Source organism: Triticum urartu, chromosome 5, assembly GCF_003073215.2.
Source record: "Triticum urartu cultivar G1812 chromosome 5, Tu2.1, whole genome shotgun sequence".
Lineage (NCBI taxonomy): Eukaryota > Viridiplantae > Streptophyta > Magnoliopsida > Poales > Poaceae > Triticum > Triticum urartu.
Genome location: NC_053026.1, coordinates 561,726,555 through 561,739,729, shown reverse-complemented (window position 1 = coordinate 561,739,729; position 13,175 = coordinate 561,726,555). Strand labels below are relative to the sequence as shown.

At 44.4% G+C, this 13,175-nt stretch overlaps 3 protein-coding genes across 3 annotated transcripts; 1 reads left to right on the top strand and 2 right to left on the bottom strand.

Moving 5' to 3' along the window:
• Positions 1-562: 562 nt before the first annotated feature.
• LOC125510732 (putative S-adenosyl-L-methionine-dependent methyltransferase Mvan_1344) lies at positions 563-4,029 on the top strand. Its single transcript, XM_048675984.1, has 2 exons — positions 563-1,254; positions 3,224-4,029. Exons 1-2 carry the CDS (start codon positions 741-743, stop codon positions 3,850-3,852), a joined length of 1,143 nt encoding a protein of 380 aa, XP_048531941.1. The 5' UTR covers positions 563-740; the 3' UTR covers positions 3,853-4,029.
• A 401-nt stretch (positions 4,030-4,430) lies between these two features.
• LOC125510733 lies at positions 4,431-6,215 on the bottom strand. The gene is made up of 6 exons (XM_048675985.1): positions 5,907-6,215; positions 5,710-5,817; positions 5,508-5,632; positions 5,328-5,428; positions 5,146-5,205; positions 4,431-4,623 (listed from the first exon to the last, which is right to left on the bottom strand). The coding sequence occupies exons 1-6, from the start codon at positions 6,139-6,141 to the stop codon at positions 4,539-4,541; spliced, it is 714 nt and encodes a 237-aa protein (XP_048531942.1). The 5' UTR covers positions 6,142-6,215; the 3' UTR covers positions 4,431-4,538.
• Positions 6,216-9,852: 3,637 nt separating this feature from the next.
• On the bottom strand, positions 9,853-11,615 carry LOC125506024. Its single transcript, XM_048670909.1, has one exon. The coding sequence runs from the start codon at positions 11,502-11,504 to the stop codon at positions 10,044-10,046; it is 1,461 nt and encodes a 486-aa protein (XP_048526866.1). The 5' UTR covers positions 11,505-11,615; the 3' UTR covers positions 9,853-10,043.
• Between the last annotated feature and the right edge of the window lie 1,560 nt (positions 11,616-13,175).

Here is a 13,175-nt window from a genome sequence, read left to right as displayed (position 1 = left end):
TAATTATTAATTAGAAATGGATTTCGACCATTTCAGCGAGAATTCATTATTTGGTCACTACTATTTCAGAGAGGCTCCATCATTTCAAAAAGTAATTTCAAACATTTCATTATTCACAAAATTGTTGTTTCGACTTCGTTATCTCAATAAAGCTAAAAAAAAACCCCCAAAAATAAATAAAGCTCAAAAAAGTGATTTCACATGGCAGAGAATCGACGCGTCCCCCCTCCGCACCCGGTGCTCGCACGCTCACACTCGCGCCACAGCACACACAATCGGTCCTCGGTGGCGGTGCACAGCCATAGCTGGCAACAAAAGGGCGTGGCCGGCCTTGTCGCGGGCGGCCGGAGCCCAACGGCCGCCCCGCGCGCGCACGTGCTTGTCGCCTCCGCCGCGCGACAGCGCCACTCGCCTAGCTATTACTCGCAACCGGCCACGCGCCGTCGCCGTCGCGCCACAGTTTCGCCGACCCCGGCCGGGAGCCTGGCCGTACTACGCGCCCAGGAGAAGCAGCTGAAAAAACAGGCACCACCCGTGCCGTACGCAGGTCACGAGCGCCGAACTGGCTAAGCCCATGCCGACGGGTGGTCCTCTTCCCCTTATCCCCTCCCATACAACGAGCGATCGACGTAAAGCGGGGGAGGCCCCGCCGATCAAGTGCACGCCGTCACGCCCACGCTGCCCCGCCGGAACAGGAACGGGCCGGGGCCGGCCACGCGCACTATATATGCGGCTTAGCCATGCCATCGTGTGGCCGGCTGGCCGCTGCGCGCTACCCCCTCATCCCGCCCCCCCGGACAGCCAGCGGCAGAGCCCGGCCGCCGCGCCGAGAGCCACGCAGCTGGTCGGTCATGTCGTCGTCCCAAGAGGGGAAGGCGGGCGCCAATGGCGAGCAGAGGCTGGAGGAGGGCGAGGGCGTGCTGGCGGCGGCGATGGAGCAGCTGGCGGCGGAGGGGGTGCGGGCGCTGCACGCGCGGGTGGAGGCGGAGTGGGACCCCGTGCTGCAGAGCGCGTGCCAGACGGCGGCCGTGCGGGCGCTGTGGGCGGGCGCCGTGCGGGACCCGGCCGCCGGGGTGCTGGCCGGGGAGCGCCACCTCAGGGGCCTCCACGAGAGGATGCGCCGCGACGAGCGCACCGGCGCGCGCGAGGTGCACGGGGTCATGATCGCCGTGCGCACGCTCTGGTTCGACGCCCGCATCGAGGCCGCCGTCGCCGGCCTCGGCGGCGCCGCGCAGGTCGTCCTCCTCGGCGCAGGTTCGTCACGCCTACACAAGTAACACAGCCTCGCTGTGCTGTGCGTAGCTACTGTGCACGTGGCATTCCTTGGTGAAATGTGTTGCGAATTCAAAGTTTGAAATGCATCTTCGTATTACACGGATGCAAGCTCCATGCATCGCACACAGAGTATTTGTTTGTTTTACAATTGATTGCTTATTCCACTGGTTGAAACGCTTTTAACATGTTTTGGCATTTCGGTCTGGTTCGTGCTTCAATTTGTTTATGATGACTAAATAGTTGCTTTAATGAAATATAATTGCTTCCATCAAACAGAATAATAGTTTTACTTACACAATTGCACATGCTTCAAACAAAATGGGTGTGTGTTTCCAAAGATTTTGAAATTACTTCTGTCGAATGGGCAATTAGTTTTCATCGTGGTTGTGAAACACCATGGTATCTGCAAGCTTAAATAGCTTAACCATTTGCAAATAGATGAATTTCTAGAAACAACACAGTAGATAATTTTCAGTTTGTATAAAAATATATTTTGATTGGTAAACTGAAAATAGTACCAATTAGCGTGTCGTGATTTTTTTTCACAATATAAGTTAATAATTTCCTTTAACTAACATATGCCAGCAAAAACAGTAGTAAAAATGCATACTGCAGACTAAGTTAGTGTACGAGCTCATCTATTTATGACCAGAGACCTCACAAAGTGTCATTTCACCTTTTAGAAAAACAGATGCACAAAAGAGTTGTGAATGATTTACAGCATATTTTCCAGATCCTATCAAAGTAATTTTTTTGAAAGGCCAATACCATTAAAATAGTTTAAATTCTACTATACTATCCAGCAGGCTTCATATCATATTTTCACAAGTATAACATTCCACAGAAAAATAAGTATTTTCACAAGAACATCAGCAAAGCAAAGTGGCAAAACAAATACAGGCGAAAATATCATTTAACTAAACGGTACTGTCATAATCCATCATAATACCCAAACTGACTTGAAATATATAGAAAAGCATCCTCAAAATCTTAAACGGGAGTTTCATTGGTAGGCAACGGTCCCTCCTCTGTGCCAGTCTTTTTCCACCCTGCAGATTTTATACGTGGCAGAAAACTTATGTGGATCACTTTTGGAAAACAATCAGTGTGAAAGAAAAACTCTGATCTTTTTCTTTTTTGCGGGGGAAAGAAACCCTGATCGATTCGAGGAAAAAAACAAGGTCCACGAGAGACATTATCACTGTACATGTAGACGGAAAGGGAAACAAAACAAATTACACAATTGTGGCCAGCAATGGAGACACCCGGCGACACTGCAGCAAGAGCAAAGCTATCCAGTAATGTAGGGATGTAAATTTTAGTACAGGCAAAATATGAGTGTGATTTGTCCAGACTCCAAAGAGCACTTGACACATCAACTTCATGTCCTCTTCTTTTTTGCGGAAAAACTTCATGCCTTCAAGACCCTGGCATTTATATCCTCCATCGGTTGGCGCCCACGTAGACCAGGATATTTTTTTTCTCTAGATACAGTGTACCAGGACATTTTGTTGGTATCTACCTAGGGGAGTAAAGGACACGCACATAATGTTCCAAGAAAAGAAAAACATCGATTTCTTTTTCAGCAGCTACAGATGAGCATCTATAGAAACCCAAACTTCCACAAGCAAATTTTCCTTTGGATACATGACAGTTTGCCGAAATTCGCTATGTATTCAGCAATGCATTTGAGGCTCATCCCTGAACATTCTAACGCTTTTCAGCAATTGCACAAAAGATTGCTAGAAGAAGACATTGAGCATTTTGCAGCTGATGAAACATGTAGAGCTGCACAATTAAACTCTAGCATTTTTCATTAATAGTATTTTTTTCATTTTGAAGCATTGCACAAACCTGATGAAGAAACTTGGGAGATATGTTCACATGTACAGCACACTTTTACTTTGACGAAATAAAGGACTGACTTGGATAAATATTGTTTTTATAGGGATGGACGCAAGAGCCTATCGACTGGGCTGCCTAAAGGAATGCGCTGTATTTGAACTCGACTTTGCAGATCTCCTAGATATGAAATCAGATATTCTGCATGAAGCAATGAGTTCTGGAAATCATCAAAAACTCACCATGATGGCAAAATCGTTGACTAGGGTTCCTGCTGACATACGAGATGTTGACTGGATGACCAAGCTACAGAGTTGTGGGTATGTTCCTGAAAGAAATACCGTATGGGTTCTTGAAGGAATCCTCTATTACCTTCATCATGTGCATGCAATGCAAGTCCTTGAAACAATTGCGGCATGCCGCACCTTAGCCTGCACAGTCCTCCTTGCTGACTTCATGAACAAGAATGCGGCGTCGCTGTCGCAGACGATGTACCATTTCTACCACGACAGCCCTGATCTCCTTCTGCCTTCTATGGGGTTCTCTCAAGCAATGTTGTCACAAATTGGAGACCCCCAAGCACATTTTGGTCTCCTAAATCATCCACAAAATCTGTTTGATAAGCTGAGGAGATTGCCAAGATCAGTGGAGACTAATCCAGAGGATGGCACACCATGCCGCAGATTGTATTTGGTAGAAGCCTCTGCTTCTCCAGATGATCACACCACTTTATAAGGCTTTATATGCACTGGATCGCTGTTTGAAATAATTATGATTCTTCATTTTCCTCTGATTACTTGGAGAGTACGGTCGCACTCAAACCCAGACGTGAGTTTGTATAATACACTTATCGATATTTTTCACTGACAAGATTTTGTGGATTATCTCGGACTGAAAGGTGCACTTTATCAAGGATTTGCCCAGTTCTTCGCCCATTTATAGTACCTTCCAAGCAATCACAGTTCATTAAAAATCATCAATAAGTGTGAGCATAAAACAATCTCATGGTACACAAAGCGAAGGAAGGGAACCACACTACAGGAAGATGCATGTATATATATTTTACTGGCATTAAACATTCTGATAAAATGTGGAACCCAAGAGATGGAAAACATTAAACGAGGTAACCGAAACACAACAGATAGAAAACACTGAAGGAAGTGACATATATCTTATCTGAACCAATAACTCTTGTTATTTCATTTGTCCAATAGGGTGAGCGATTCTATTTACTATGAATCGCATTTGCCAAACAAAATATACAAACTGTATTGAACAAAAAAGGCAATGGTGAGAAAAGACCAGAGGCAAGCAAAACCCTTACCACACATGGCAGGAAAACAAAACGATTTATATTCTGAAATGATTTCAATCCTCAAGAGTTGCTTCAGAGTAAACTTAACGAAAATCAGCAAAGTATTCTATACACCTAAACAATCCTTAACACCCTGTTCGTATTTATCAAGGGCGGAGATAGTGCTCAGCAGGTCATCCTTCATCTTCTTTCTGCAGTACAGTGAAGTTGGTAAGCGCCAGCGAGTTTACTAGCTTAAGAAGACTCCAAAGCAGTTTCATGGAAAATACAGAACTATAATCTACATTATAAAACTCTTTTTGTAAGGAAAGTCAAGGAATGGGCACATCGACATTGGTATTTAAATCCTACCTAGGAGTATTAGTGAACAAAAGTGTAAATTTTACTTGATTGCAATATGAAAAGACTTTTCACAGTAAAGAATATAAATATGAAAATAACCTGTGATGACAAATTAACGATACATAAGACCTATGGGTACTTAAACACGGTTTTATAAAACTGTTTCAACTGTTTGAAACCATCACCTGAACTAGGAACTTGAAAAAGTGGTAACAATCATTAGTAATAAAACTAGTGCTTGCTGGGTTTAACCTGGCTAAAAACCAACATGAGCACCCCTAATAAGGCCTATCGGAAACACAGAGAAATGGTTGGTTATGGGAACTTTTTTAGTAAAGAAACAAGTTGAGTGGCGAGGCCACATCACTCACCTATCATCACTGAGCTCAAAGTTACTGTTCTCCACCACAGTTCCCAGGTCAGAGAATGATCTGCACAAGGTTAACTAACGATCAATTTTGCCACAAAAAAAGACCCGATAGTTTACTCGACAGTTGACACAATAATATACAGAAATTTGGCAAGCTTCTTGAGATGTCCAAGATAAACCTACTGTATTAGCTCTGCAAGGCTGGTATCAGCTTCAACCTTGAGAGGATCCTTATCGTCGAGCAGCGACGCGGCATTCTTCAGAATCAAGCTGAATGTGCAGACCTGCGGGTAATTTCATCAAACACTTGGAACACCAAAAATGCAAAGAGAAACCACCCATGGCTAGTGCAAGCCCCCCAACCTCGACGCCGGTTCGTGACTGAAAGGCGACTACCGAGTTCCTCTCCCGCGGCACGCAGTCCCTCCCCGCCGCGCTCAGCCGCCCCCTCACCTCCTCCGCGTCCGCCGCAGACGCATTCTCCGAAGCTGCATTTCGAAGGTCACAATTGCCGAGAACTGCAAGACAAAATTATAGGAGGATAAACTAAGCCATTGGAGAATACCGAGAAGGTTCTGGGCCTTGACGAGGGTCTCGCGGGAGGCAGCGATGGGCGCGAGGAGGAAGCGCGCCGACTTCCTCTTCTGCTCCCGCAGCAACTCCTTCGGCCCAGCTGCGCACACACCAGCGAGGAAAGCAAGAAGAGTGAGGGGGAACGATAGCCATGACCGGCGGTTGAAGAGATGGTGGTGGTGTCCGTACGGAAGCTGAAGGAGAAGGCGGCGGCGGCGGGCCTTGCCGGCGAGGCGGCCAGGACGAGGGCGAGGAGGGCGGCGCGGCGAGAGGAGATGCTCAGGGGCGCTAGAGGCGGCTGTGGGGACTCCCGGAGGGTGGATACCGCGGAGGTAGCGCGCCGGAGAGGAGGCGTTGCCGGCGCCTGCGGCCGCGGCGGCGCGCTGAGCGAGTGGATGGCGGGAGTCGGGGCGCTCATGGTCATCGCCGGATGTGCTTCCGTGGTGGGCGTCAACGCGATTTCGTGCTTACGCGCCCGTCTCCGAAGGTAGTCTCGCGCGGCCGCTGCTGAACCCGCTTTATGAAGAGCAAGGCGTATTCACTCTTTCTGCTTTTAAAATACTCCAATAGGCTCCATGTTTTTTTTATCACAATCCACTACTCCCTCCGTTCAAATGGGCTATAATATAAAAATGTATGTAGACATATTTTAGAGTGTAGATTCATTCATTTTGCTTCGTATATAGTCACTTGTTAGAATCTTTATAAAAACTTATATTTGAGAACGAAGAGAGTAGGTTTTATTCATTGATGATCATCGGAATACAAATAGTATCGTGGGGGAGACCAAGCCATGCGTGCCTCCCCTGATTTAGAGTAGTAGCAAACGTAGCTAGATTGTGGGCTTCATAATTCGGGCCTCTTTTTTCATGGACGAAATTACATAGCGTAAATAAGGATCTGGATGTGGTAAGTTCTCTAATGACAACTTCATGTTTCCCTTCCTGCTTGGCGGCAATATCATTGATCACACTTTGGCAATCCGAAGCAATATGCTTCATGTTTCGACTGTGAACTTTTGGTTCCCGGGCTTTTTGAAGCCCGGTATGTTAGGAAAACAAAATTCCTATCCAAAGTTTACAAAAAGAATTATGTGAACACATACATGACTAGAAGTGTGCGCGCGCTTTTGCCACGCTGATTCCTTTTAGAGGGCTTATATGTTGGTTGTTTATTGTGGGCCAGATGTTACTGCAACATGGGTGAAAATGGATTGACAGTGATGTTGTTTTTACAAACCTCGACTTAAAACTCTAAGTAAAAGTATAATTATTTCATTATACTTCCTCTAAAATATATTAGGTTACACTTCAAAATATGCAAAGTTACTAATTATGGCTACGGTGTGAAACACAGAACCAAAATCAGATGTCAGTGCTATGAAACTGCAAGGTATATGTTTGATCCACATCGAAGCTTCGTCAGTGCATGTCACCTTGTTTGAATGCATCTGCCAATTTAATATATGGTACTTGCTACAACAAATCAACCACAAGTCATCTAACCTTGTGAAACTGCATTGTGGCATGAAAGTAATTTGAATGAGTATGACCACAAATCACAAACTTAACAACACTACTCGCAAAAAATGATTTACAATACATCATATTCACAACTCAAATATGGAAAGATTTAAAGCAATATTAGAAGGTGGGCCGATGTGAACATCACATGCCAACTGACCGAACTTCTCTATGCAAACAGATAGCACAACAAAGGAGACACAACTGTTATGCTCAAACTATTATCCGACATAGAATAACTACAAAATGATGATCTCATAAGCAAAGTGTCGTTTAAGTAGTGGATAATAATTCTAGAACCAGTAACTTATTTTTTTCATGTTAGCTTCCTGAATTCACATCACAAAGATAACATGGCAACTAAAAACACTTTCGTCGGAGGCTTATGTGGTCTAGAAAATAAAATTTGGTGGGGGGGGTGGGGGGGGGGTGGGAAGGGGGGTGAGGGAAATTAAATGAATACAACGTGTTATGAAATATAGACAACAAAAGGATGTAAGCCTGTGCAAAATTATGAACAAGTGCTTACTTCTGAAGGGGTGAAAACCCGTAAACCCAACTCACTTAGTGAAGAAATTTCAATGTTCTCTTTTGGAACTAGTTTATGGGTGTATGATTTGAAGAAATTTACAACAAAATGAGGAATCATGAAAAATAAAAGGTAATGCCAGATGGTGAGTGGTGTAACATGTTAAAGACTGGAACTAAAGACAAGCAAAAGACTATATAGAAGAGCCTTACTTTGGATGTAGATAGTAGGGAGCTGAAGTTTTGTCTAGCATGTGCCCTTGTTGCAAGAGAGTGACTAAACCAGCATTTTTCAGTGCAACTATGCAGGGAAACACACGAGAGTAATTAGACTTGAAAGGTAACTATTTTAGTTATCTATTCATGCATTAGTATGGGCAAGTTTATAGTATACGAATGACAAGTGCTCTTCCTTGTTTAGATCCTATTTCAATCGGAGCTTTCCACGTCGATCTTTTTTTATTAGGCCTTGCCTTTACTCCTATATTGGGAGTTACTCTACATATTGCTTGACGTGAAACCAATAGTGGATTTGTTTCTATCTTTTGTTGGATCTTTTTCCGGGCTCGATAGAGAATTTGATAAGCCAATTATTTTTTTCCTCCTTCACAATACCGCCGGTTGTAGTAACATCTTATATTGTGGGACGGAGGGAGTAATATTTTTTGTTTCATGCTTTACTTGGCTTGTGCATCCCTTATATTATATCATCATCATAACTCTGAAATTTTAAGATGTGCTGAAGAAAATACTCCCTCCATTTTTATATACAAGGCCACTATCAAAATTACAATTTGCACATATACAAGGCCACTAACACTAATCGATGCAATATTAATGGTGTTTGCCTCGTAGTACTAGCAAAGGAGACATTAATTATCCCTTGCATGCATGCGGAAGTAGGAGCATTGGCTTGATGTGCATGAAAGAAAAAAATACACATTAATTTACACGGCAAACAAGGAAACAAGCTGATTTGCAACATTGACTTAAAAGACATTAACTTTTGCCTTGATACCTGTAATATGAGTTTGTGGCCTTGTATATAAAAATGGAGGGAGTACTAATCTTATGTGTAAAATCATGCACTTCTAAATTTTGTTGCCTTTTTGGAATTGATTCCATATTTTACATACCTTATATATGTTTCATAAAATTCAGAACATATCCATCGTCTCTCCCCATCTCCATCTTAGCCCATCACCCTTTCCTCCTTTTTATATCTTAAATGTGTTGAAAATTATTTTTCACTTTAATTTGTGCGCTTTTGAATTTTATAACCTTTTCATATATAGTAGATTTGGTAATTCTTTTGGAGCATATTTTCTTTCATTAGTATTGCCAAATTATGGAAAACTTCTTAATTCCAAGACTTGTATCTTCTATACATTATAAACTTAATAATGCACTCTTCAATTTATATATATTTTAGTTAATTTGATATTTTTGAAATGTATGTAATTTTATCATATTTTCTAAAAATCACTTCAAATCTTGAAATGACTCGGGCCTCGAGTCCAGCCAGTTCACCGCCCATCTTTTCTCTCCATCCCCAACCAAAAGAGGCCTTAGCCCATCACCATTTCTTCTCATTTTCGTTTTCTTATTTTTTTTCCCGGCATTTCCTCTAAAGCACGCTTAGATTTTCCTCTTTCAGCCCATCTCACAACTGAAATTTACTAGGCCAAAAATTAACATCACTAGGTGGTTTTCAATTTAATCTGAACCGTTATAATTTTGTCCCATGGAAGTTGAATGGCTAGGAATATTATTTTTCCAATTAAAATGGAATTCTCAAATAATGGGATAGGCCAAAACAAATTCGAATGTGTTTTTTGTGTCGGCGCACTCGACCATTGAATCTCCACTGGACGGCAAAGAAACATAAATTTTACACTAAAAAAGGCAAAAGACAGAAAGCAAATACTAACACAAATCGTAATGCAGATTGGATGGAACTCCATTGAGTGCGCAGAAGCAATATACTTTATTTAACATAGTACAATCCAAGCAGCGCATATACACGAGCATAGACTATCCCTATGAACGCACACACGCACACCCTACCTCTATGAGCACCCCCGAGAGACTGAACGGGCACTATCCCACTGAACGCGTATCACCGGACTTAAACTCCGGTGCGCAGGAGATACCACTGTCCTTCTAACCATCCAACCACCGGTTGGTTTTCGGAAACAATATACTTACATAATAACTTACTCATGGTTATGCATGCAAAAATAAAAAACTTACGCTTAGAAAAAAAAAAGAAACACTAGGGACAAATAGCTGCTTCACGCTTCCTCCTTGCGGTTGTTTTATGCCTCTGTTCAGCACAAGATGGAACGAAGTAGCTAAACTCGGTATAAGGTGGCAACCGTGATTTCCATTTCACTAAATCGAAGTCACCCTTGGGACGGATGGTAGGATCCACTATGAGGTCCGCCATCGTCACTTTAGGTAGTCTCCTCTGGGAAACCTCGGTTTCAGTTCGAGGACGAGTAAGCAACAATGGAGCAGCAGGAGATGGAAGAAAGCTTGTGATGTCTACCGGAGCGCGCCTTCTGATACGGAGCGACAGATGCTCGCCGAACATGGACAAGTTATTCTCGGTCACATTCTTGTACCTGTTGAAAATAGAAAGCCAGAACTGAAAGCTTACATCCTTCCTTAGCACACTGGCAAGTGAGTATGCTGCCACAAATGACCCTCCCAACATTGTCGCCAACTCTATTGCAATTGGTGTCAGATTCGGGTGGTCCTTTGGGTCTGCACTTCCAAATGCCAGTGTCTTGAAGAGGTAGATGTACTCCTCGGCTGGTAATCTAGTTAGGCGGATTGGCTTCACAGTACCATATTTCACTGAACTTTCCTTCCTGCTTACGATTATGACCTTGCTTTCTGTGTTTATGCATGCCACTGCATGGTGAATCTTCTTCCATTCCTCACAATCAACATCTGAAGCAAATATGACAACAATCAATGTCCTTCCTGCTGCAGACGCGCACCTTCCATGGTCTTCTGCGCAGAACTTGTCTCCATTGAGGTGCAAAACCGAAGCGAAGTGACCGCGGACCCTCTTATCGTTGCATACATTTGCTACCAGAGTTTTCTTTCCGACTAGGTTGTCACCGGTGATTGGAAGCACAGCTGGAGAACCAGGAGCGTTATGATGAAGTAACAAGAAGTTCAGAACTTTCTGCTTCTCGATACTGCGGCCGAACATGAAGTTGTCAACGTACAGATAGGTGTCATAGGGTCTACGGGACATGCGCTCGCATCCTCCCAAAAGTATAGCAAACTCCGTCAGGTTAGAAACTAAAGTTTCTAGATTTGACAAGGTACCATGCAGCAGGTCGGAGCCACCAACTCTGTGATTTGATCTACTGCTGTTTGCACGAGCGCGCTTGAGAGGAGTGCCAAGGCACAACGCAAATGGGCCACTCGTACCTTCGTTGGAGCCCTCTTTGATCAGTCGATTGCACTTGACGGTGTCTAGGGCATGATAACCATTGTACATAGCCTCAGCCAGCATCTTCAGTTGTAGGAGCATACCAGAGTTGGTGATGTATCGCCCGTTCGCCTCCTCAACCACGGCGTGAACTCTTACAAGGAGTTGCTGCAACCTCTCCACCTGCTTCTCCTCTGAACATGCAAGATCTGAATACTTGCTTGTCATAAAGGAGATGAATCTGCTGACAAAGTCGCCTATAACAGCCGACAAAATAGCTTCCATTTTTGAACAACTTGAGATCAGGAGTTTGAGATTGAAGGGGGATACTGTTGTGCAAGGAAGAAACTATATATTCCGATGCAGAGATAGGGTTTTGATGTGTGTGTATTTATTCTGGTGTGCGATGTCCTGAACTACAGGAATTGCAAGGTAATTGGGAGAAACTGGGATAAGAAGCAGACGAATGGATCGGGGGTGAGAAGTTGAGAACAAAGGCGAGACAGACGGAGGGTGTTCAGTTTTCATTCATTCTGATCGATACATAATTCGGTGCAGAAGGATGGGCATTATATGCCACTTACCACTGACACGGCACTGCACTCTGGATCCAGTCCAAATGTACAGAGGTCAGGGATGCAACCATTACACGATGCCATGGTATTCACCCGTCCCATGATGCCGTATATCCGAGGCCACGATACCCGTCAAGCTATAAGTGCACCGTAGAAGGCCAGGTGATGCCTTTTAGGTCGCCAGTCATACCACGAGGTGGAGTACGGTATTTTACCTTCAGTCCATAGCGGCGGGGAAGGCAAGACGCGCGTCTTCCACATGGCCTTCTACAAGACGCGGTCCATTCTTCCATTTTCTCTCCTTCGGTCTTTCTCTTTCGCCGCTCACCCTAGCTGCCACGACACATTCCTTTCGAAACTCGACGAGTCCGTCACCTCCAACAGCAACGGTACACCCCGGCTCACACGCTGCTTCTCCTCCTCCGCCGTTCTGCACCCCTCTTCGACCGCCGTGTAGGTACCATCCGCTCCTATGATGCTCATTATGCCCGACAATTGTTTGATAAATTGCCCGAGCTAAATTTTTTTGTCTTTTTTCTTTTTAACAATGGATCCGGAGCAAATTTGAGGGTCGGTACTGCTGAATCTTGACCCAGGACGACACGATCCACGTACCCCATCCCTGGGTTCTACAAATCTCTTTTGACTCCGGGTTAACTAGAGATGAAAGTAAACTTGTGCCTGTGCTAAAAGCATGAGCGATAATGCAGGCTTTCACTACACCGACGTACGTGCGAGCAAACTTGAAAGACAAAAAAACTAATGTCAGATGCCATTGGGCACACTGGCTAGAAAAATACGAACGTCGTCCCTACGATCAACCCAAACAAACAAAAAATATTCATTTGGGTCGACGCATTGAAGTTAGCGTAAGAGCATCTACAACAGGGCACTCTAAATCCGTCTCAAACGTTGGTCTGAACAGCAAGGTCAAAAAAAGTCAATACCTCTGTGACGGCCGGAGACATACAACAGTGGACGTCTGGCAATACCTTTGTGGCGGCCGGAGACGTACAACAGTCGTGTCGAAGGTGGAGGGTGCGGATGCAAAGTAAAGGGGAGAAGGAGCAGAGTCGAAGGATGTCGGTGTCAAAACCGGCGGATCTCGAGTAGGGGGTCCCGAACTGTGCGTCTAAGGCGGATGGTAACAGGAGGCGGGGGACACGATGTTTACCCAGGTTCGGGCCCTCTTGATGGAGGTAATACCCTACGTCCTGCTTGATTGATATTGATGATATGAATATTACAAGAGTTGATTTACCATGAGATCGTAGAGGCTAAACCCTAGAAGCTAGCCTATGGTATGATTGTTGTTGTCCTACGGACTAAACCCTCCGGTTTATATAGACACCGAAGGGGGCTAGGGTTACACAGAGTCGGT

Coding starts and splice junctions, on each gene's coding strand:
- LOC125510733 (XM_048675985.1), bottom strand. CDS start 6,141: ATGACCATGAGCGCCCCGACTCCCGCCATCCACTCGCTCAGCGCGCCG. Junction 5,818..5,906: donor CGCCTTCTCCTTCAGCTTCC/GTACGGACACCA, acceptor GTGTGTGCGCAG/CTGGGCCGAAGGAGTTGCTG. Junction 5,206..5,327: donor AGCCTTGCAGAGCTAATACA/GTAGGTTTATCT, acceptor AACCTTGTGCAG/ATCATTCTCTGACCTGGGAA.
- LOC125510732 (XM_048675984.1), top strand. CDS start 741: ATGCCATCGTGTGGCCGGCTGGCCGCTGCGCGCTACCCCCTCATCCCG. Junction 1,255..3,223: donor GGTCGTCCTCCTCGGCGCAG/GTTCGTCACGCC, acceptor TTGTTTTTATAG/GGATGGACGCAAGAGCCTAT.
- LOC125506024 (XM_048670909.1), bottom strand. CDS start 11,504: ATGGAAGCTATTTTGTCGGCTGTTATAGGCGACTTTGTCAGCAGATTC.